The 21,098-nt window shown below is 39.5% G+C and overlaps 1 protein-coding gene across 1 annotated transcript in view; it reads left to right on the top strand.

Moving 5' to 3' along the window:
- The first annotated feature begins 596 nt into the window (after positions 1-596).
- The window catches only part of USH2A (usherin), a 684,230-nt gene continuing 663,728 nt past the window's right edge, over positions 597-21,098 (top strand). The window contains exons 1-3 of the mRNA XM_025991680.2: positions 597-630; positions 1,534-2,177; positions 5,977-6,142. Coding sequence (XP_025847465.2) covers positions 1,702-2,177; positions 5,977-6,142 — 642 coding nt within the window. The 5' untranslated portion in view covers positions 597-630; positions 1,534-1,701. The remainder of the gene's footprint in view (positions 631-1,533; positions 2,178-5,976; positions 6,143-21,098) is intronic.

Below are 21,098 nucleotides of genomic sequence, written 5' to 3'. Positions count from 1 at the left end.
TAGCGATAGAAGTATCAGTTGCTTTAGGATATTTCTCATCTAGAATGAGATATCCCAGAGAGTAGAAAAGAGAGAGTCTTGGATAGAATCGACATCAAACATGCACTCATAAATATATACGTATTCATATCCACTCAGGCAGCTAAAAAGTCAATAATCCTATCACTTCGATAGTTGAATTAAAATCTCCCATTTCCAAATGTAATATTTAGAAATAACATCAGATGCTCCTCGTGATGTTAAGAAATGTGTATTTGGGAGAGGGCCTCCAGGGGCAAAGAAGGCAGCAGCGACAGAAAGTTACATCCATGGACCAAGCTTCCAGGGCATCAATATGTTCAGGTTTAGCCATTCGATTGCCCAGAAAGGAGAGAGCACTAGAAATTACTCCTTGTGTTACTGTCGAACGGTGGCCGATCCTTTCGATTCCACGATTAAATGGATCGAGGTGCAGCAAAGAGGGAAAGGGGAGAAGCCCAAAGAAGATTACAGGATAAGGTGTCCTGCTACTTTAACATTATGCATGCCTGGCCCCCTCCAGGTCCCTCCCACTGCCTGAAGCACCTGCTGAAAGCTTGGGGAGCTCAGTTCCAGACGGGCCACCAAGCAGACTGCGCTCTGAGTTTTCAGGTAACCAAGTGTTTGCCGTGCAGAATAGTCTCCTTGGGCACCCACGTCTTCCTCGCAGCATTCCTGCTGCTGTGGCCTATTTGCTGAGAGTAACCCAGGGTTGGGGGGGGGGGGTGTACCGCAGCGTTGCCAGGCAACAGGGGACAGCGGTCCTGTGAAGAGCCATTTGTCACACTGAAGGGACTGGTTGAGATGCAATAAAGAAATGGTAATTCAGCTTATTTATCAATACAATTACTGACACCGTATTAGGGGTCCATATTTAACCTCCAAATACGTAGTCATATGAGGAAACACGAACACAGACGTTTGCTAAATACTAAGGCATAGGACAGACAGATGGTGTCGGGTTTCTAATCAGCTTTACCGTGAGCTTAAAGTTGCTGCACATGCTGGGATGGGGGCGGGGGAGGGGGGAGGCCCAAAGTGCTTTGCCAGCTTTATTTCGGACAGGACATCTGTACGTTAGCTGTGCGCTACAACCTAAGGTGCATGTGTACAGAAAAGTCTATGCAATTCTTTCCTTTGCTAAGTCGATCGTGCTAATTCCCCGGGGCCGGCTGGGTGGGTAGCAACCTGCAATACCGCCTGGCGAAATAGGGTCACACGAAATATCTGTGCATCTGTGTCTACCTAGGCATGGGTGCCCATGGGTATAGCCATGTAGCGTATGTGCGTAGGTGTATGAATATGTAAGTGGTTGCTCTGCTTCTCAAGTGCCCCACCGGACAGTGAGCAAAAAAAGTATTTTTCCTCCCGACGGGCTGCTTCAAAATGCTGTTTGCTTTGAGAAGTTCAACAAGGTGTATTGTCCGGGGCTCAGGGTCCTCGGGCTTGGGGTGAAGTTACGTTGTAAAGGGGGAGGCAGGTTGTCCTTGACCCTTTTTTGTGTTTGCTCCCCAGACCCCAGCGGCCCCCCATGTCTGCACCCTCGCCAAGGCCGCCTGCGGTGTGGCCCGGGCGTGAGGACGGCTGTGCGCCTTGCGGACCATGGAGCATCCCCGGGGCACCTGAGGCACCTGCTGCGGGGCGCGGCGGGCGGGCGCGGGAGGAGCGTGCGCGGCTGTGACCATGCGGCGCCCTGCTCGGGCCCTGGGCCTCCGCCCCCTGACCCGCGTCCCCGAAGCTCTGCTCTTCGCGTGTTTCGCTGCCATCTCCTTGGCCGCCTCGCAGGGTCTCTTCCCCAGGCTGGAGAACGTGGGCGCTTTCAAGAGCCTGTCCCTTGTGCCCCCCCAAGCGACCTGTGGGCGCAGCACGTTTTGTCACCCCTCTGCTGCCGCCGAGGGCCTCAGGCTCTGCACCCAGCGCCTCTGCATCCAGGATTGCCCCCACAGATCCTCCCCTCCCGTCTACACCGCCCTGCTCCCCGCGGGCCTGCGCAGCTGCATCACCCTGGACAAGCACGACCTGTGTCCCGCCTGCCAGAGCAACGCCACCAGTTTCATCTTTGGAAATCAGCAGAATTGCTTTTCCTCTCCTCCTTCTCCAAGGCTGGAGGCATCCTTTACCTTAGCCGTGTGGCTGAAACCCGAGCAAGAAGGTGTAATGTAAGTAGGAGAGTGAGTGTAAGCTTTCCTGGGGTCCTGCACAACCCCTAGTAGTGAAGATCATTGCCACTTGACCCCTACACCAGCAGTGGAGGCTAACTCTGGAATTCAGGAACATCCACGCCTATGGTAGTCTTCCCATTCCGGTTTACAATCCAAACCTTCCCCCCACCCCCCGCCCTGAATTTAGAATTTTTTCCCCCTCCTTTTCATAGGCGAGTGAGCCCTCAGAAAAGAATTTGTTAAAATAGTTTCATTGCAGGCAGGCATGTTTCCATGTCTCATTTATTTTCCAGCCGGTGGGTGAAAACTTTGGTCTTAGCCCTCAGAAGCTCAGCCAGGCTCACTGTGGGTTTTAAGGTGGAAGGGGCAAGTAGTACAAATAATTGGTATTTTCTAAGTTCTGATCTAGGTTTTTATAACCAGCCTGCTCCTGCCAAAGTATGAAAATTTCACCAGGCAGAGCAGCTCTCCAAGGGCTTAGGGTTGTGTTTTATTCATCCTTATTTTCCCAGGAAGAGATGTTTGACTCATGGAAGATGCCCAATAATAGGAGTTGAATAAATGAATAATCCCCTAACACTGAAAAGATACAGCTTTTGGCCTTTTACCTTGTGGTGCCTTCTGTTAGGGAATATATAGGTAAGCGTAAGCGATTCCCAAAAGCTTCCATGCCATTGATACCAGTAGAAATGCCTTTGGTGAGTTTGGACTGGGGCTTCCTTAACATTGTTTTATGTTAGTTTATGTGATTACCTGTTTTTCATTCTGTAATAGTTTCTAAAACTGACCTCTAATATGTTTCCCCTAAGTGTTTAGAGCCAATCTGGAGATTTGAATAAGTAAGGAAGTTTTGAGGCATTTTTTGCTTATCTTTTGTCTTCCTGTAGGGCTTTTGGCTCTTCCCCTTGTGACAGTTTCTTTGTTTGAGAGTGTTGGCCAAATAGCTAAAAACTTGTGAAACAAACCAGAAAAGTCTTATAATCTCATAAGCAAATATGACTTAAATGTCTTTGGTGTTTAGTTTTCATTTGCCAAGTGAAAGTTGGCATTTTTCTTCATTTGGAGTGAAAATGATCACAAACCATTATCTCTATTTCTGTATCTCCCCCAAAAAGCAAACCTTGTTTTTTTTTTACTGTTTGAAATGTCAGTAAATCCAACCTACTCAGTTTATGTAAAGAGTACCCAAAGAGTCTTTAAAAATTGTCTGCTGACAAATATGGCTAGGGAAAATTATTTTTTCCCAAGTTTTTCCCCACGGGATATGTCTCTACCAAATTCTTCTTCTATTGGTATCATTTTGTATAAATAAGACAGAGGGGTATTGATAGAGGCAGTGGCACATGGTTTACGGTCTGGAGACTTCCATGCATCAAGGTCATTTCCATTCTCAAAACTAAAATAACTATGGGAATTGGGGGAATTTCGGGGTGTTTGCAGTAGATAAGTAAAACAAACAAAGCATGGATTATCCAATTATTGTTTATCCAGGAGCAGAATAAATCCAGTTCCTAAATATTTTGCTACCTGCCTTCCTCTCACATTCATTATCTACCAAAGCGAGTATGTTTACAAGCAAACAAAATAGCAAGGAAGATAATCAATAACATATTAAGAAATGCATTTTCAGTAAGCTTGGGAAAATAAGCCTGCATTTGGCAAATACATTCTTGAGTAATGGTCAAATTTTAACTTGTTGATTTAAACTCAAGAAAAATGAGTAGAGACAAACTCTTCTTAGGTTGTTTGAAACCTAGAGACCTGGAGGCAGGGGGTTAAGAGGACTCTTTCATCCCAGTGATTTACAAAAATCTACCCACCCACTGAAGGGTTAAAAACATCACAGTAGAATTTCTATAAAGCTGTGTTTCTACTTTATGTGAAAACTTTATGTCAACTAAACCTATTTGCCGATGTTAAAAACACCTTTGTTTTCATATTTTATCAATTTTATTTTGCCAAAAAAATTGTATAGAATATAGAAAAATAGTTACAGTGAAATACTATTAAGTGTTCTCCAATCTTACTTTCACCTCTCAACTCCAGGTAAGAATACATGCCAGTGAGAAGGAATCATTTGTGGAAAATGTGACCTTTAAGGAAAGTTTTAAAACATCTTTAGCAATATTTCCTGGTTGAGCCCATCTTACCTTTGTTTCTTTGACATTTCCTCTTCTTTTAAAAAAAAAAAATTTTTTTTCATGAGAGACACAGCGAGAGGTGGAGACATAGGCAGAGGGAGAAGGAGGCTCCCCGCAGGGAGCCTGAGGCAGGACTTGATCCTAAGACTCCCGGATCATGACCTGAGCCAAAGGCAGATGCTCAATCACTGAACCACCCAGGCGCCCTGACACTTCCTCTTTTTGATTTGGTCTTTGACTCATCAGATTTTCAGGGTCCACTCTGTACCTGGCTCTGCTCCTGTTCTCAGAAAACTCATGAGCTAATGGGAAGACAGATGGTGCCTTTAGTAAGGCAGCATAGTGTGTTAAAAGAATAACAAGGAAGGCCCCTTAAACACCCTGCACCAGGGAAGAGTTCTAAGATCAGTCTTAGTCCTGGAGATGCCTGAGCTGAGTAGGAGGCAACTGGGTGAAGAAAGGGACCCAGATTCTTCCAGGACATGATGAAATTCTCCTGCCTGGGAGGGGACATCTTGTTGAGTTCTTGTCTATGGGATGCAGGTTGATGAGCATCTTTAAGAGCTAGTTATTTGGGGAGATGTTAAGGGCCAATGTCAGTGATATTTGTTTTCAAATAGCAGACCTTTGGGGATAAGCCACCCAGGAGGCTACTAGCAAGTGTTCATCATATTCTTTCTTCTGCTAAGAAGTTGAATTGTTAACACGAAATGTGATAGAGAGGAATGCGGCTTAAGTTCGTATCTGTTTCTGCTCAGTGGGTACAGAGTGGCCCGAAACATACAATCCTATAGTTACCACAAGCTAGTTTATATGAAATATGAATTAACACAGAAAATAAGCATTTACAAAAACACTATTTGTCTATTTAAAGGGATGGGGAAAGTGTGTGACTATGATGAGGATAGAAGTGATTTTTCAAATAATTTGATAGTTGGCCTGACATAAGACCTAGATAATTTCTGGACATTCTTCTATTCTATCAAAATATTTCATAATATTTTATGGTCTTTAGAAGACTGTATGACCTTTCATCCAAGATCATTAATGTCATCTCAGTGCCTCAGTTGGGCTGTGTGGCCATGGAGACCTCTTACAGACATTGGCTTTGCATTCTGGCGAGTTGAGGAGGAAGTAAGTCGAGATTGCAGTTGTCCATTCTCCATTTCATCATGGGAATTCAATAGAGCGATTCTGACTTCAGGGCTAGCACTTTAGAGTCTTCTATGGATGCTAAATTCTCTTTACATTAAAAAAAAAAAAAAAAAGATTTGCGTGGGTGACTCAATCCAAAGCAGGATGTAGTGACTTGTCTTCCTATAAAAGAAATAGCAGAAGACTAATGAACCAATAGGCTAAATGTTGGTTTTGCCGGATGATTCAACCACTTTCGTTTCCATCATGAATCTCTAATAAAGGGTGTTGAGGTTTTGGGGAATATATTGTAAATAGGAATTCTATTTTTTAATTGAAATAGAAGGGCTTCTTAATTGGAGTAACACTTGCTCTGGATATAATGGCATTCAGCCACTTATGCAGCGGGCACCCCTCTGAGTGGGGTTCAGGGTTATTTTCACACCACTGTAACTGCACAATGCCTTAGCATGTCTTTTGGTTGGATGCTGACCTTTTCTCTCTCCTGGTTGCTTCCTAAGGTGTGTTATAGAAAAGACAGCGGATGGGCAGATTGTGTTCAAACTTACAATATCCGAGAAAGAGACCATATTTTATTATCGCACAGTAAATGGTTTGCAGCCTCCAATAAAAGTAATGACACTGGGGAGAATTCTTGTGAAGAAATGGATTCATCTTAGTGTGCAGGTGAGTAAAATAAAAAATATTTAACATTTGGTTAAACACAAGGATCCGTCTTCCTTTCTTTCCTTTAAATGGCGTCTTCCCACAAGCTCAGAAGCAGTTCTTGTAGATTTCATTTATGTGTAAATGACAACTGAAGAAAAATAACATTTAAATGACCTAATGATGTATCTCTTGATATGCTAGCGTCCCCCCGCCCCTCGTCAGAATTGCTGGGAGAACTCCCACTGAAGCTTGGGACAATGCTCTTTGGGATAATAACATCCTCAGGAAAGTTTTGTTTTATTTGGTTAGTATATTTTGTTAAAAACTGTGGCAGGGCTCTTTCAGTGACTGGGGCTGATTTTACTAGTTATGGCAGCCTCAACCCCCTCCTCCCCCGCCTGGTTTTTATAGCTGTCTTTTGCAGATTGCATCTGATGATGTGAATAAAATTTGGCTGTTGCATTAAAATGCTGACCTTAGAACTAATGAACTTTACACTTCAGACACTCAAAAAGTGTTATATGATTACTTTAGTTGTCAGCCACAGTTTGTTTTAGCCTCAGAAGCTGTTAACGGCTGAGATAACTGTGAGAAATCTGGTATTTTGCAGTTCCTGGGAATGGAGACAGCGTTTAGCCTTTCTTCAATTCAGGGTACCCAGGGCAGCCAAAAGCCACCCTTGCCTTTCATACCAGAGGTCCAATGTATGACAGTCCCCATCCCACGTGCTCATAGGAGTAGCTGAAGAGTGCTTCATGCAAACCCCATTCACACTAGAGGACAATTGCACCCCTATTCTTGTTCTGGAAATAATCTTTGATTTCTCACATTGGTTCTGCAACCTGAAGCAGTTTGGAAGTAGACCTCTTCCTTTGAGGGCTTTGAGAATTGTTAATTGGGCTTTAAAGCTTATTTCAGCACAGATATCATTCTTGAGGATTTAGAGACACTTTGTACAGGTCTCTGTTTTGCCTGGTTGTAACTGAAATACTGCTATGTCTTTGCATAGTAGTCCATTAAAAGTCTTAGGAAAAGAAATTAAAATATAAATGCAGAGAGGTATGATGGATTTCAATAGGAAGGTATTGACAGAGGAATATCCAGTCAGTGTGTTTTGCTTTATCTACTCAGCTTCTACTTAGGATATGACTTTACAAATGCAGTTGGCAGTGAGCTGCATCTCCATAGCACTAGGTTTGAAAGGACCCACAAAAGGGTTAAGTCATGTCTAGTTTTAAGGCCCCGTGTATAGCACAAGATGGGTTCAATCCGGTTGTACTTACCTCTCATTTTCCACTGGTTACAGATAGGGGCCTAATTTGTTCTGTATCTTGAAATTGTTCATTCCACTCACTGGCCAGTGGAACAGAGTTAGGTTATCATGTTAAAAATATGGAGCTAGAAATTGTTGAAGAAAGGGAATCTGCAGAAGATGTCACATAGATAATGTTTGTTGCATATTTTTGTATCAACAATGATAAAAAAAATGTTTTTTACTTGTTGTTATTTTGCCTTATCTGTGAAACCATACCATGTTTTGGCAGGCGGTAGTACATTAAAAGCTTTACAAAAGAAAGTTTAAAATCCAAATGTGAAAAGGTAACTATGACTGAATTACTCTCGTGGGAGTAAAATGCTCTTAGAGTGCCTATTGAAATCAGCATTATCATTTCAATACATGTCAAATATGAGTCATTTCCTAGTTTAGGCAAAAATTTCTTTATAAATCTTTAAATCTTCCCCTTCTTTCAAGAAAAGGTTAAAGTACTTATGATTTAATGAGACTGCTTTATTTCATATCTGTTGGGCTATCAAGAGAAAACTTGTCCTTTCCAATTTGTGTACTACTCTTTAAAATTTATTTTTACATAAATTTTTTTCCCATTCTACATTTTGAGTTAAAACTACAGAACAATTATAAAACATTAGAAAAACCGTTGAGATCGGTCATTTGTTCACCTGGCATTTCTTGTTGCATTTGGAGACACCCAGCATTATGAGAATCTGGATACATTGAAGGAAAATTAGTGATCATTTATTCTAAATTGGAGATCTGCATAGGGTTCCTTTAGATGGGACACCAGTCTGAATACATTGGAGATACTATGAAATTTATAATAAATTCATGTTATAGATGTTTAAAAAGGAATGTGCTAAAGGTTGCTATAAAGTTGTGGAAAGGACAAGGGATTGGATGTAGGGATAATTTATTCAGGTAATGATACTCTGCAGTCTTAACAAAACCATTTGACTTAGTTTCCTTACTAATGTAATAGGATGTTTGGACTAGGTGACAAAAGGAGGCTTCCTTGAATTCCCATAAAACATAAAAATGAATTCACATAAAAACATAAGTGGAGTGTGGGGCGAAGCACAGTTGAAGTTTAGAAATCTTCTCTGAGTTTTGTAGGGTTGTCTAGATGGTAAGTGACAGAGCCAGCTCTGTGAGCTGATCATCACTTGGGCTTTTTTTTTTTTTTTCAATATTTTTATTTATTTATTCATGAGAGTCACGGAGAGAGAGGCAGAGACACAGCCAGACAGAGAAGCAGGCTTCCATGCAGGGAGCCCGATGTGAGACTCCATCCTGGAATTCTGGGATCATGCCCCGAGCCTAAGGCAGACACTCAACCTCTGAGCCACCCAGACATCCCTGGGCTTGTGCTTTTTTTCTGCTTGCCCGTGCTCTCTGATATTCATCCAGGAACACTTTTTGGTAGATTTTCTGACCAAGATATGGACAGTTGCTGTTTGTAACTCTTTCACTATATAACTGCAAAGAATATATGTTGATATAAAATGCAATATACTGTTGCATTATTATATCGTACATCCAAATTCTGTTTGACTTGGGGATTAGAGACTTCCATCATGCTGGACATAGGATAGGGCACATAATTGATAATCTGGTTTAGTCTCATTTCAAATTGCAAGTCTAATTAATGTGTATGCATATTTTTACTCATCCTCCAATATGGCCACAAATCAATGAGTTTGTATGGGGTGTGTATGCATGCACATGTGTGTTGTGTGCGTAAAGATAAAACATACCTTTACTCATAAAATTGGCTCAGAAACCAGAATATAAGTTACAAAGGGCTAGTGACTTAAAATTAATTTACAGATCTAACCTTATACCTTACCTCAGTTCACTCAGTATCAGCTTTCCATCAGTAAAATCAGAATTTTAATTTCCCCAAATTCAGAAAAAAGAAATGAGTTTTAAATAATTAAATCTCTGAGCAAAAATGATGCCAGGAAGAGCCAGACATACTGAACATTGGCGGTCTAGTTTCTTAAACAAAAGATGCCTGATGTTATAGTAATGGATCTAACAGCTTTTATTCAAGAACTAGCATTTTGAAGCTTCAACCTGTTGGAAAATGATTAGTTTTTAAATTAATATTCATTCAGGGACTTGAATCTGACACGATTGCCAATTTAAATTTCACTTTGGGGTTTAATATATTGGCTATTTCAAATTATATCAAGCTGAAATTCGTTATGTCATATTTTTTGTACTAAAACTGGAAAAAAATCAATTCAGACTTTTTATTATCAAATGGGGAACACTGATAACATTAGCAGATTTTTTAAAGCTTGGTTTTCATATTGAATCAGCACGTGCTTATAGTTATCATAAGAGATCTCTTCTGATTTTCCTTCTTAAAAAAAGTTTTGAAATACATAAAAGAAATTTACTTCAGGAGTTTGTTATGGGTTGGGAGGTAGAACAACCTGGAAACATAGTCACATTTAGTTGCCTATCATTTAAAAGTCAAGCTCATATGAGTGAAACCACTCATATGGGGAATATAAGAAATAGGGAAAGGGATTATAAGGGAAAGAAGGGAAAATGAGTGGTAAAAATTAGAGAGGGAGACAAACCATGAGAGACTCCTAATTCTGAGAAACAAAGAGTTGCAGAAGGGGAGGGAGGATGGGGTGGCTGGGTAACAGGCACTGAGGAGGGCACCTGACGGAAATGAGCACTGGCTGTTATACTTTATGTTGGCAAATTGAACTTCAATAAAAAAAAGTAAAGGAAAAAATAAATAAAAGTGAAAGCTCAGACTTTCTTATGGAAAGACTATTTTCCCTTAAGCAGTTCTACATGGTGTATAGGACAAAGAGCACAAGTGAATCATTAGTATAGTAACCTTGGAGTAATTATGCTGAAATACAGTAAAACAATTTATAATTTGAAACTGACGAAGTAATGCTACCATGGGAGTAAGACATGGGTTCGCAGTGGGACTGCGTGCATTTTCTATGCTCTTTTGAAGGCCTCTTGAGACACTGACTGTTGAAGAGCCAGAGATGGTTCTAGCCATGGTGAGATGAAAAAGAGCAGTTCTATTCTAATACAACGAAGGAAAGAATGTACGATAGATCGAGTTCTAGGAATCAATAGATGAAGAATAGGGGTTTCATAATCACAGTTTGTTCATGAAATATGTTCTTTTGATTTATGTATTCAATCTGAAAAAGGAAAACTATTGATAGTTCTGAAGAAAAAGAAAATGCAATTTAACCAATACTTGCTGGAATAGATAAACCAAGTCTCTCAATTAATCTCTGGAATATATGCCCATGTGCACACTCTATAAAGGTACTCCATGTCTCTATTGATTGAGGGAACATAGAATGTCCATGAGACCTGATGGAAGCTTTCTCATTCAGTTCAGTTAGCTCTGTGTGCTGGGATCCTCATGGGAACACTACCTCAACTCTCACTCCAAGAGAATCTCAATCCATATTGTTTAATACTTTCCATTGCTCTTAACTCTAACTACTGGTATGTATGGGTGCAGGTGTCAAACATTGTTAGTTATATCTAGCCACAGAACATCACCCAAGTTAGTTGACTAGTTTTAGTTATCAAAAACTGATTAAATATCAATAAAATTTACTGAATCACATTTCAGAATTAGTTAAAAATGCTGACAATAGTAGCTGCCATTACTGAGCACTGGTTATGTATACCATATAAAACATGGTATAGGCTTAAATTTCAAATGCTAATAACAGTCCTGTGTCATTGGCTTATATTATCTCTATTTCAGAGATGAGAAAAATGACCTAGGTAGGTTAAGTTAGATTTACAGACTAGATTTATGGTCACCAGTTTTTCTGACCTTTAGCTAAAATTAAAAAAAAAAAAAATTAGGAATTGCAGTGAACCTAGATCACTATAATGATCCAAGGAATAAAGTTATTTGAATCCCTTTACCCAAATAACCAAGAACTGAAGATGTATCTGTAAAATAAATATAAATTATTTTTCTGTATCTTAGTACATATTTGTAATGTAAATATTTGTAATGCTTCACATATTGGCATAATTTGTACAGATAACTAAAATCAATATATTTTACAACTACATCCCTCCCTGAGACAAATGGCTTATATGTACAACAGAGTGTAATTTTATATAAAATTCTGCTCAGTATGTTTCTGGTTTGTGTCAGTCAGGAACAACTATAGTGGGTTAAAGAAGGAGTATCCCACTTAACCCATCCTGATCTCCTGATCCATGCATATAGAACCAAGGCACATTTTGATACAATAGTAATGAGGATTCTCCCCACTTGATGATGGAGAGAGGTAAAACCATCCAGGTAAAAATTATTCTGTGTTTTTGCACATGACTTTCAAATACAACATTTATACAAGGCTTTAATTTTTGACATTTTACTTCAATTGTGCAACCCTCAGGAAAATCATGTAACTCCTTGAAACGTTAGATACCTATTGTAAATTTGGAACAAAGATGAACCCAGCCCATTTGGTTTACACCATAAATGTGACGACGTGTAAAGACAATGATGTCTGATAAACCACTTTATCATCGGCTATGATAGCTTACAGTCCGTTAGGAGAAAAAGACAATCAAATAATCATACCGATGAAAGCAAAATTATAACTGTGATATGTGCTATGGGATCATACGAAGGACAATTTGATCAAATCACTGAAGCCAAGGAAGGCTTACTTGAAGAAATTATATTAGACATGTGTATTAGTTTTCTAGGTCTGCCCTAAAAAAACACGTCACCAACTGGGTAGTTTAAAACAACAGAAATGTATTCTCACACAATTCTTGAGGCTAGAAATTGAAATCAAGGTGTCTTCAAGGCCATTCTCTCTCTCTCTGAAACCTATAGAGTAATATCCTTCCTTGCTTCTGGCTTCTGGTGTTTGCCAGCAATCCTTAGCTTTTAGATGCCTCACACAACTTCTCTGCCTTCTCTATCATGTGGCCATCTTTTCCCCTCCTGTGTCATTGTCTTCTGTAAAGACACCAGTTACATTGGACTAGGACCCACCCTGATTCAGTATGACTTCCTTTCAACTGATTGCATCCGGGAAGACCCTATTTCCAAATAAGGTCTTCTATATGAAGGGTTTCATATCCTGGGGTTTAAGACTTCAGTTCATCTTTGTGGGGAACATAATTGGGTGGATAACAAAATGTATCCAATAGAATGCATAGGATCCAACTAGGCAAAGGGAATGGAGAAGAACATTCTATATGTTCATAGCAAATAATGCAAAAATCCTTTTATAAAAGAGAGTATGTTGCATGTGGGAAGCTAAAAGGCCAGTATAGGTAGAAGGCAGCAAAGTGGGACAGAATGTAAAATAAACCAGAGGGCTTGGGAGAGGCTGTATTTTAAAGAACATAGTCGACCATGTTAAAATGTTTTCAGTGGGGACGCCTGGGTGGTTCAGTGGATAAACACCTGCCTTTGGCTCAGAATGTGATCCTGGAGTCCTGGGATAGAGTCCCATATCAGGCTCCTTGTGTGGGGCCTGCTTCTCCCTTTACCTATGTCTCTGCCTCTCTCTCTCTCTCTGTGTGTCTCTCATGAATACATAAAATAAAATAAAATAAAATAAAATAAGATAAATAAAATGTTTTCAATGGACTCTATTGAAATGTTTCCTGTAGGGAATAGGTGATGGGAGAGGCAGGGAAGGAAGGGAAGTAGGTATGACATAAGCAGATGATCTTTTAATAAAAACTCCTTTGGTTGCAGAGAAGAGTTTGCATGAAGACAAGATTAAAGGGTTGTTAGGTTGTGCTCATGTTCCCCAGTGAGATATAAGTTTACCTGTAAAGATGATAGTAGATATATTATAGAGAAGTGGTCAGTTTTGAGAGCTGTTTGGGAATCTAAAACAAAGGACTTGCTGATGGAAGAACTTGTAGGTTAAGGGAAGGGAGTTGTGATAAATCCCAGATTTCTGGCTTCAACAATCGCATGGCTAAGTTTCATTTACTTAAATAGAAACACTAGAAGAGAATCAGATTTTTGATACTTGGCACATATGAACTAGAATTCTGCTCAGAGCAATAACTCCCAACTATAGAAATCACTAGCATCATAAAAATTTTTAAAAGTATTCTGATGCCCACACTTCATTATGTCTTCATTGGTCTGGGGTGAGGGCCAAGCATTGTTTCTACTCTCCTTCATTCCTCAATGGATTAAAACGTGTAACAAAATAAAATAATCTGAATTCAAGACAGGAAATGATCATCTCCAATTCAGGTATGTTAGGAAAGATGAATAAAGAAGGTAGGATGTGAATTAACTCTTGAAGCTAGATAGGATTTAAGTAGGTGGAGAAGAAGAGGGAGGAAAAATTCAATAGGTTAAAAAACAGGGGCACAATGCCCAGGAGATGAAAATAGCAAAAAGGATTCAGTAAGAGTGGGGGTCTGAGTTTCTTAGAAGAAATACATCATGTCTTAAATGAAAAAGGCTGAACAAAACAATAGCTTAGAGGTTTACACAGAGCTATAGAGTTTGTTTTTCTCCTCCTGACAAATAACCCCTTTTTTTCCCACCTGTTCTTAATCCAATCTATTTGGTAATGGGTATAAGCCATTAGTATATAAACAGTGTGCACGCACACACACACACACAGGTTAGCTAATATGTGCAGAGAATTATCACACATCACATTATAATGTTTACTTTTACAAATCTGAATGTTATCAGTCAGTCTAATATTTCACAGCAAAAATTTAAGTTCAGTAAAGCCTTTCCTATGGAAACACTTCCAATCAAGTTCTAAAGCAAGCCGTGAATAAATAGATGTTTAAACTTAGAAAATAGTGTTTGAAGAAGTTAGTAAATTTTCTTGCTTGAAAATGATTGATTTTCAGCCAATAGCGCCAATAGCTATAAATATATAGCCAAAGCTATAAAAGACAAAAAGAAAATATATACTAATATTATAGAACACATTTATTACATATACTACTAAAATTGAAAAGTGCTATAAAAAGAAGAGTATTTTCCAATGTCTACTTATTTGTTTTCAACAATCTCTAGTCCTGAAAAGGCCACTATGGTGATTCTGTCAAATTTGTAATGGTCAAAACTTGATGGTAGTGCTTTTTAAAACCTATATTATTTAATGGAATTGTCATTTATATTATATCACTTTCATCTAAAAGCCAAATATAATAAGACAGATAATTTGTGCTTTTTTTTGAGGATAGGCATTCTTGTGCCTACAGGGCTAACTGACGCCTTCAGTTATACATGAACAATTACCACTAAAGTCAGAAAGAACAGTGTGCGTATAACCTAGGGCAGAATTTGGCCTATGGTATGTATCACTTGGTAATGGAATGGAGAATATGACTTTATTTAAACATGGACTTTAATAGTTTTATTTTCCCATACTGTTTCCCTTGATATTTCTCTCTCTCAAATATAGCATTCAAGTGTTCCAAGCAGCTGCATTGCTCTGGATACATAATAAAGGCATATGTTCAAGATACTAGTTTAGATAACTAGAAGCCAAAAACAGAATTGTTAAAAATTAAAACAAATTAAGAGAACTTTTCCGACAATCGAAAGGCTTTCATAGGCTCTTTAATCTTCTAATTAACTACAGCAGTGCAAAAATACTGATATTTGTAAATTATTTATATAGTATGCATATGTATATTATAAGCACTTATGTCAGAAAAAGCAATCTCATTCGGCTTTCTAAAGATTACATGAAATAACTCCCACCCCCCAAAAAAAAGAATCACATATTCTAGAGGTAGAAAAATAATTGGATCAGTTTTGTTTATGCTTAGTGTTCACGCTTCTCAGTCTGGGGAGAGTGGAAAGAATGAAAAAATGGGAGGAAGCTGCAGAAGGCATTTGTGTTGTGGGGGTGGAGGAAGGATGGGGATAGAGAGAGCCCAGGGGCCTGGGGAGGAGACTCAAGCCTATGTCAGTTCCACGGTGGCAGAGGTTGACCAAAAAAATTTAGATAATGGACATATAATATGTAACTTGAAGTTGTTTGTTTTCTGGGCTACAAATCCCTTGTATTATCCCAATTGGTCCAAATCTGTCACATGTAGCCACTTAGGGGGTGTTGGCACTAAGGAATTTATAGAAAGGAGTTGGCTTCTTTCCTCATGGCCAGGTGGATATACGTGCTTCTCACTTGTCCCTGCCACCACCATTCTAAAAATACGGAGCATTGTCTCACATAACCTGGTTGCTGATGGGTGGGGTTGAAGTTTAGCTTCCCTTTTAGGACCTTCCCAGTGAATGGGAGCCACCTACTGGCACCACACTGTTGCTCTCGAGTGGTGATGTATTCTGAAATGCCCACTGAGCCCCCACTGCCACCAGGGAGGGGAAAGCACCTTACTGACTCACACCACTTTGTGGCTGTGGGGTGGGAGTGGAAACTGAGCTTCCTGTTGGTCCCTGTTGACACCAAAGGGTGGAGAAGTGGATGTTAAGTGATCCCCTCTCATAACACCTCATTGATGCCTGGTGTGAATGGAGGCTCAGCTTCGCACAGGGTCCAATTCACAAGGAGGAGAAGAGGGCAGTGAAATACTGCATGACCCTACCTCATACCACATGCTTCAGTCTCATTCATACCGATGGGGATGAAGGCTCAGCTCCCCACCAGTCTCTGCTCACTTGATGGAGGTGGGGTGGAAACCAGAGTGTAGACCAGTCCCGATGTGTAACACTGCATTCATTCTCTTTGCTGTGAAATGGGTTGGAGGTTCAGCTCTCAGCCAGACTCACTCCTCTGACACCAATGATTGCGGAAAATAAAGTACTGAATAGCTCTGGCTCATATTTCCTTGTTCAGTCTTCTTGATGCCGAGCAGGTATAAAGATCCAGCTACCGATGGGCCCTGATGAGGGTGGGAGGAAGTACAGTGCTGACTTGCCCTGCCTTGTACCACCTCCTGTGTCCTGTGGCTGTCAGATTGGGGGTGGAGGGAGAGGCTCCAGTGTCTTGCTGGGCTGGTAAAGAGTTGGGGTACAGCCTTGTTTAGCCAGATGGGAGACGACAGAGCAGCTCTCTGCTCACCCTGACAATACTACTTTGGAGGGGGAGTCCAAGTGCTATCTCCTTCTGTTGAGCAGGGGCTAGAAAATAAGCTCTTTACTCAGTTCTATTAATACTACCCTGACAGTTAGATTGGAGAATTCCCTGTTTCCACCAAGTGGAGAGCCAAAGATCAGCTCCTTGTTTGGTTTGTCAGCACCGCCATGCAGGGGAATTGGAAGATTGCCTGCATTTGCCAGGAGGACTGGAAAATTCTCACTGTGTGGGGGAATCAGAGTAGAGCAGCTTATACTGGGTGGGAAGGTGGGACAAAATTTAGCCTCCTGATGGGCTCTGCTGGAACCATGAGGAGGGAGAAGGGGAGGGAGGAGGAGTGCAACTCCACTGGTGTTTGGCTACAGTAGGGCTGAAATTGCCAGAAAGGGTTCTCTTTTTCATACCAACATTTTCTAGGCCCTTTATCTAGGAAAAGTAGACTTTTTTTTTTAACTTAATTTATCTGTGCCTGGTGATGGTTCTAGGATAGAGGCTTCTGGAATGTTCCACCGAGGATATATGGGTAGTAAAAAACAAACAAACAAAAACCTAGGGGATTTGCTGTCATGTTATTCCTCCAATCCTGAGGTCCCTAAGTTTCGCCTCCTTCTTTCCACCTTGAAGAGTTGTCCTATACTTGTTTATTGTGTTATGCCCACAGTTTTTTAATTATAGAGAGAGCACCTGGGAGAAATAGAGCAACTCTGTTTCTGTCAGAACCAGAAGTCCCAGTGTTTTCAGTAGGACCTTGCCCACCATTTTTTAAATGCCTGTGGTTATAAACCTCATTATGTTTAAAACACATTGGCAAAAACGATGAGAAGGAAGACTGTTTTGTAAATGAATTGCATATAAGAAGGAAAAAGAGAGAAGATATGCTGGTCAGACACTGCAGAGTCAATTCTAACAAAGCTGGACACGGTCTTGTTTACCAACAAAAATCTGGCATAAATTGTAGCAGTGTTCAGATGTGCTGGCTTGTTGTTAAGGGATGATGAGAAACCTGTGCATGAACATTGCAGGTTCTTGTAAAATTTTTCAGCAACTATTTAGTCAAAATTGCAGTTAAAAGATAAGGTTGAAAAGGTTTCTGAACCAAACATGGGGCCGGATATATGTAAAATAACCACTTAGGCCAGCAAGGTGCGTCCTTTATTGCCTGTGATTATTGCAACTCCAGTTGCTGGCAGAGAGCCATCCCTTTCATGTGGGCAAGTAGAAGATTAATTCTCAATTAGAAATATAGGCTTGATGCAAGGACAACATTTAACTTGGCATCAACGCATCAACATTTCAGCTAATTTATCTGACCGTGAACACGTCAGGGGAAAGAGAAATTGCTAATGTTTCATATGAAACAGGAGATGGAGCTAGGGGGAAGTAATACAGTTTGCACCTTTTTCTACTTTACTTCAATTAATTTTGGCAGGTATGTCTTTTTGAAGCAAGTTTAGATGTGGAAATGCTACTTACAAACCCTCAAGACTTGTCTCTTTCTGTGTTAGAATTACCATCACCTTGGTGTATATTTGATTTGTGAATGGGAGAAAGTAGTCATTAAGATGCAAAATGATTATCATTATTTGAAGATCTCATGACTAGGAGTTTCTTGTGTTAATATAAGTAGTTTGATGTTCATTTGTACCATGTGTAACTGGTTCATGTAGTGATTAAAATAATAAGCAATGCTTGATCATGGTTAAAATAAATACCAAGGATAAACTCTTCTATTAATTAGTGAGAGCTTATCCAAATTAGCATCTATAATTATGAGCTGTTGTTAATTTTTGTTGCAACCTATTAGATATAGTGTCCTAAATCACTGACACTTGTATAAATGAGCATTAATGATAGGTGACTTATTTTATAAATGCAGAGTGGATGCTCCCGTGGAAAATGTATACAACGAAATATGCATTTTGGGTAATATTTCAAGTGGAATCATAGAAACTTCATGTGGAATTTGGAATTTAGCATGAACAAAAAGATTAGATTGGCTTGTTGTGCCTAATACTAAAAAGCAGAACTGTGTCCCTAGGTAGGAAGCTTTTGATTCAAGGTTTGCTTGCACTCTGACTCATTTTTGTATGGCTTTCTGTTTCCCTGAGTCACATCACAGGTCTTTCTATTACAAACTTTTGGCATATTTCTTAAACTGACTCAATCTTATGTGCTTGTATAACAAGTGCCAGAGAAAGTAGTTATTGCTCCTTGATACTGATATATTTACTAGTGTATTTGTGTATAGCTGTGAAGTGGTTGGGAACAGAATAAGTGAATGCCTAGAAATTATCCCAAGTTTGGATTTTGTCTGTATTCACATTTTTACTATACCTGTCACATTCTTGAATAGATTAATTGCTTTGGGGAAGGATTTCTCAATCTCAGCACCACTGACATTTTGGACAGGATAGTCTTCTTTCATAGGGGGTTCTGTGCATTGTAGGGTGTTCAGCAGCAGCCCTGGCATCGATGTACTAGAAACATGTAGTCAGTGTATAATAGGGTTTTGCAACCTCCAAATATACCTTTGTGTTACTCTATAATAGTCACTGTCCTTCTACCATGCCATCAACCTCTGATCTGTTTTCTGAGTAAATATCTAGGAGCAGAATCACTGGCTTGTATGGTATGTGTATGCTTAGATTTACCAGAAATTGCCAAAATGTCCTCCAACGTTTTTGTATCACGCATTCCCACCAGCAAAATGTAAGACTACAGTTGCTTTGCAACCTGACCAGCACTTACTTGATATGAGGAAGGAAGGAAGGAAGAAAGGAACAGAAGAAGGAAGGAAGGGAGGAAGGAAAGAATTAGTATGAATCCCAGTTTTATTTCAGGTTTTTATTCATGATCTGCAAGAGATCTCTTTCTTTTCCTTTTCCTTTTTATTCATCTATCTTTTCCCTCCACCCCTTTATCTTAGCCATTTTTCTGATAGATATTTTTTGGTATCTTACTGTTGTTTTGATTTGTACTTCCCTGATTATTGATAACATTGAAGATCTCTGGCATTTATTTGTCCTCCATGCATCTTTGTGGTGAAATGTTTGTTCAAACCTTCCCACTTAAAAATATTCTGTTCTTTGGAATCCCTGGGTGGCTCAGTGGTTTAGCACCTGCCTTTGGCCCAGGGCGTGATCCTGGAGTCCCGAGATCGAGTCCTACATTGGGCTCCCGGCAGGGAGCTTGCTTCTCCCTCTGCCTGTGTCTCTGCCTTTGTCTCTGAGTTTCTCATGAGTAAATAAATAAAATCTTTAAAAAAATAAATAAAAAACTCTGTTTTTTGTTTTCTTATTATGGAGCTTCAGTGGCCTTTTATGTATTCTGTATACAAGCACCTTGTTATTTGTTTTGCAAATACTCTTCCAGTCTGTAGCTTGTCTTCTCATTCTTTCAACAGTATCTTTTACAGATTAGACATTTTTAATTATCCAGGTTTTGATTTCCTTGAACAATCTGTTTGCTTTGGTTCATTTTTCCAAACACTCGGGTAGTTGCTTTTTAGATTTTATTCAGAGTTTTTAGTTGTAATTGGCAGGGTGAGATAGGTTGAAGTGGGCTTACTCCATCTTGGTCAGAATCAGAAGACCTGTATTATCCTTTTAAATTTTTCAATGTTTTTATAAACATTAATCTATTAATAATATTTCTGCCTGCCATTTTCCGTATAAGAAAAAGAAATAATCAAAATTGATGTTTTCTGACCAAAAAATAATTAAGAAGCCATGTGAGGAATAACCAGAGGTTCCTAGGTTCTAAAACACCTAGAAAGGGGTACCTGGGTGGTTCAGTCACTAAAGTGTCTGCTTTCAGCTCAAGTCATAATTTCAGGGTCCTGGGATGGAGCTCCCTGCTAAGTGGGGAGCTTGCTTCTCCCTCTCTCTCTGCTAATCCCTCTGCTTGTGCTGTCTCACTCTTTCTGCCAAATAAATAAATACAATCTTAAAAAAAAAAAACTGGAAGAAATAAATGTTTAGATGTTAAATCCTATTTAGCCTATTTTGTCAGCCCCTAGAATGCAAGTTTGGCTTATGAATCTTATTGAATTCTTATGACCTTTATTTTGTATATTCATTTTAGTATTTTTATAAATTGATTAAATTTTCAATGTAAATGTTTGCTGGTAGATACTATTTTTAAAATATGAAAATAAGGTTTCGAGAGAGTTTATTCTTTACTATATACAGAAGGGTCTCTTGTGACACAGTATTCTTTAGTGACACAATGGTAGCTTACTAGAGCAAGTCCACAGTTATGTTTTATGAGAGATCATGTGTTGAAGTCAGGATTGACAAATGCGTCTTTTGTTACTGTATGTAATAAGTTGCAAAGAACCTCTGTAGTATCCTGCCTGGTAAACAGTCAAATCCTCTTGCTTAAAGTATTTTACCTTCATGAGAAAAAAAGACCCTAAGTATCTATTATGTACACAGCACCTTTAAAGAGGTCTTGAGGTTACTGAAGATAGTGAATTCATGCCCTCTATCCTCAAGAGGGAGAATAGAAACAAATCATTGTGAAGCTAGGTTGAATTTTTGGAAGATCATTTTTGAATAAAATAAGATTTTAAAAGTCATAAAAGTTATAGAACTCA

Source organism: Vulpes vulpes, chromosome 5 (genome assembly GCF_048418805.1).
Source record: "Vulpes vulpes isolate BD-2025 chromosome 5, VulVul3, whole genome shotgun sequence".
Classification (NCBI taxonomy): Eukaryota; Metazoa; Chordata; class Mammalia; order Carnivora; family Canidae; genus Vulpes; species Vulpes vulpes.
This window is presented reverse-complemented; position numbering and strand designations above follow the sequence as displayed.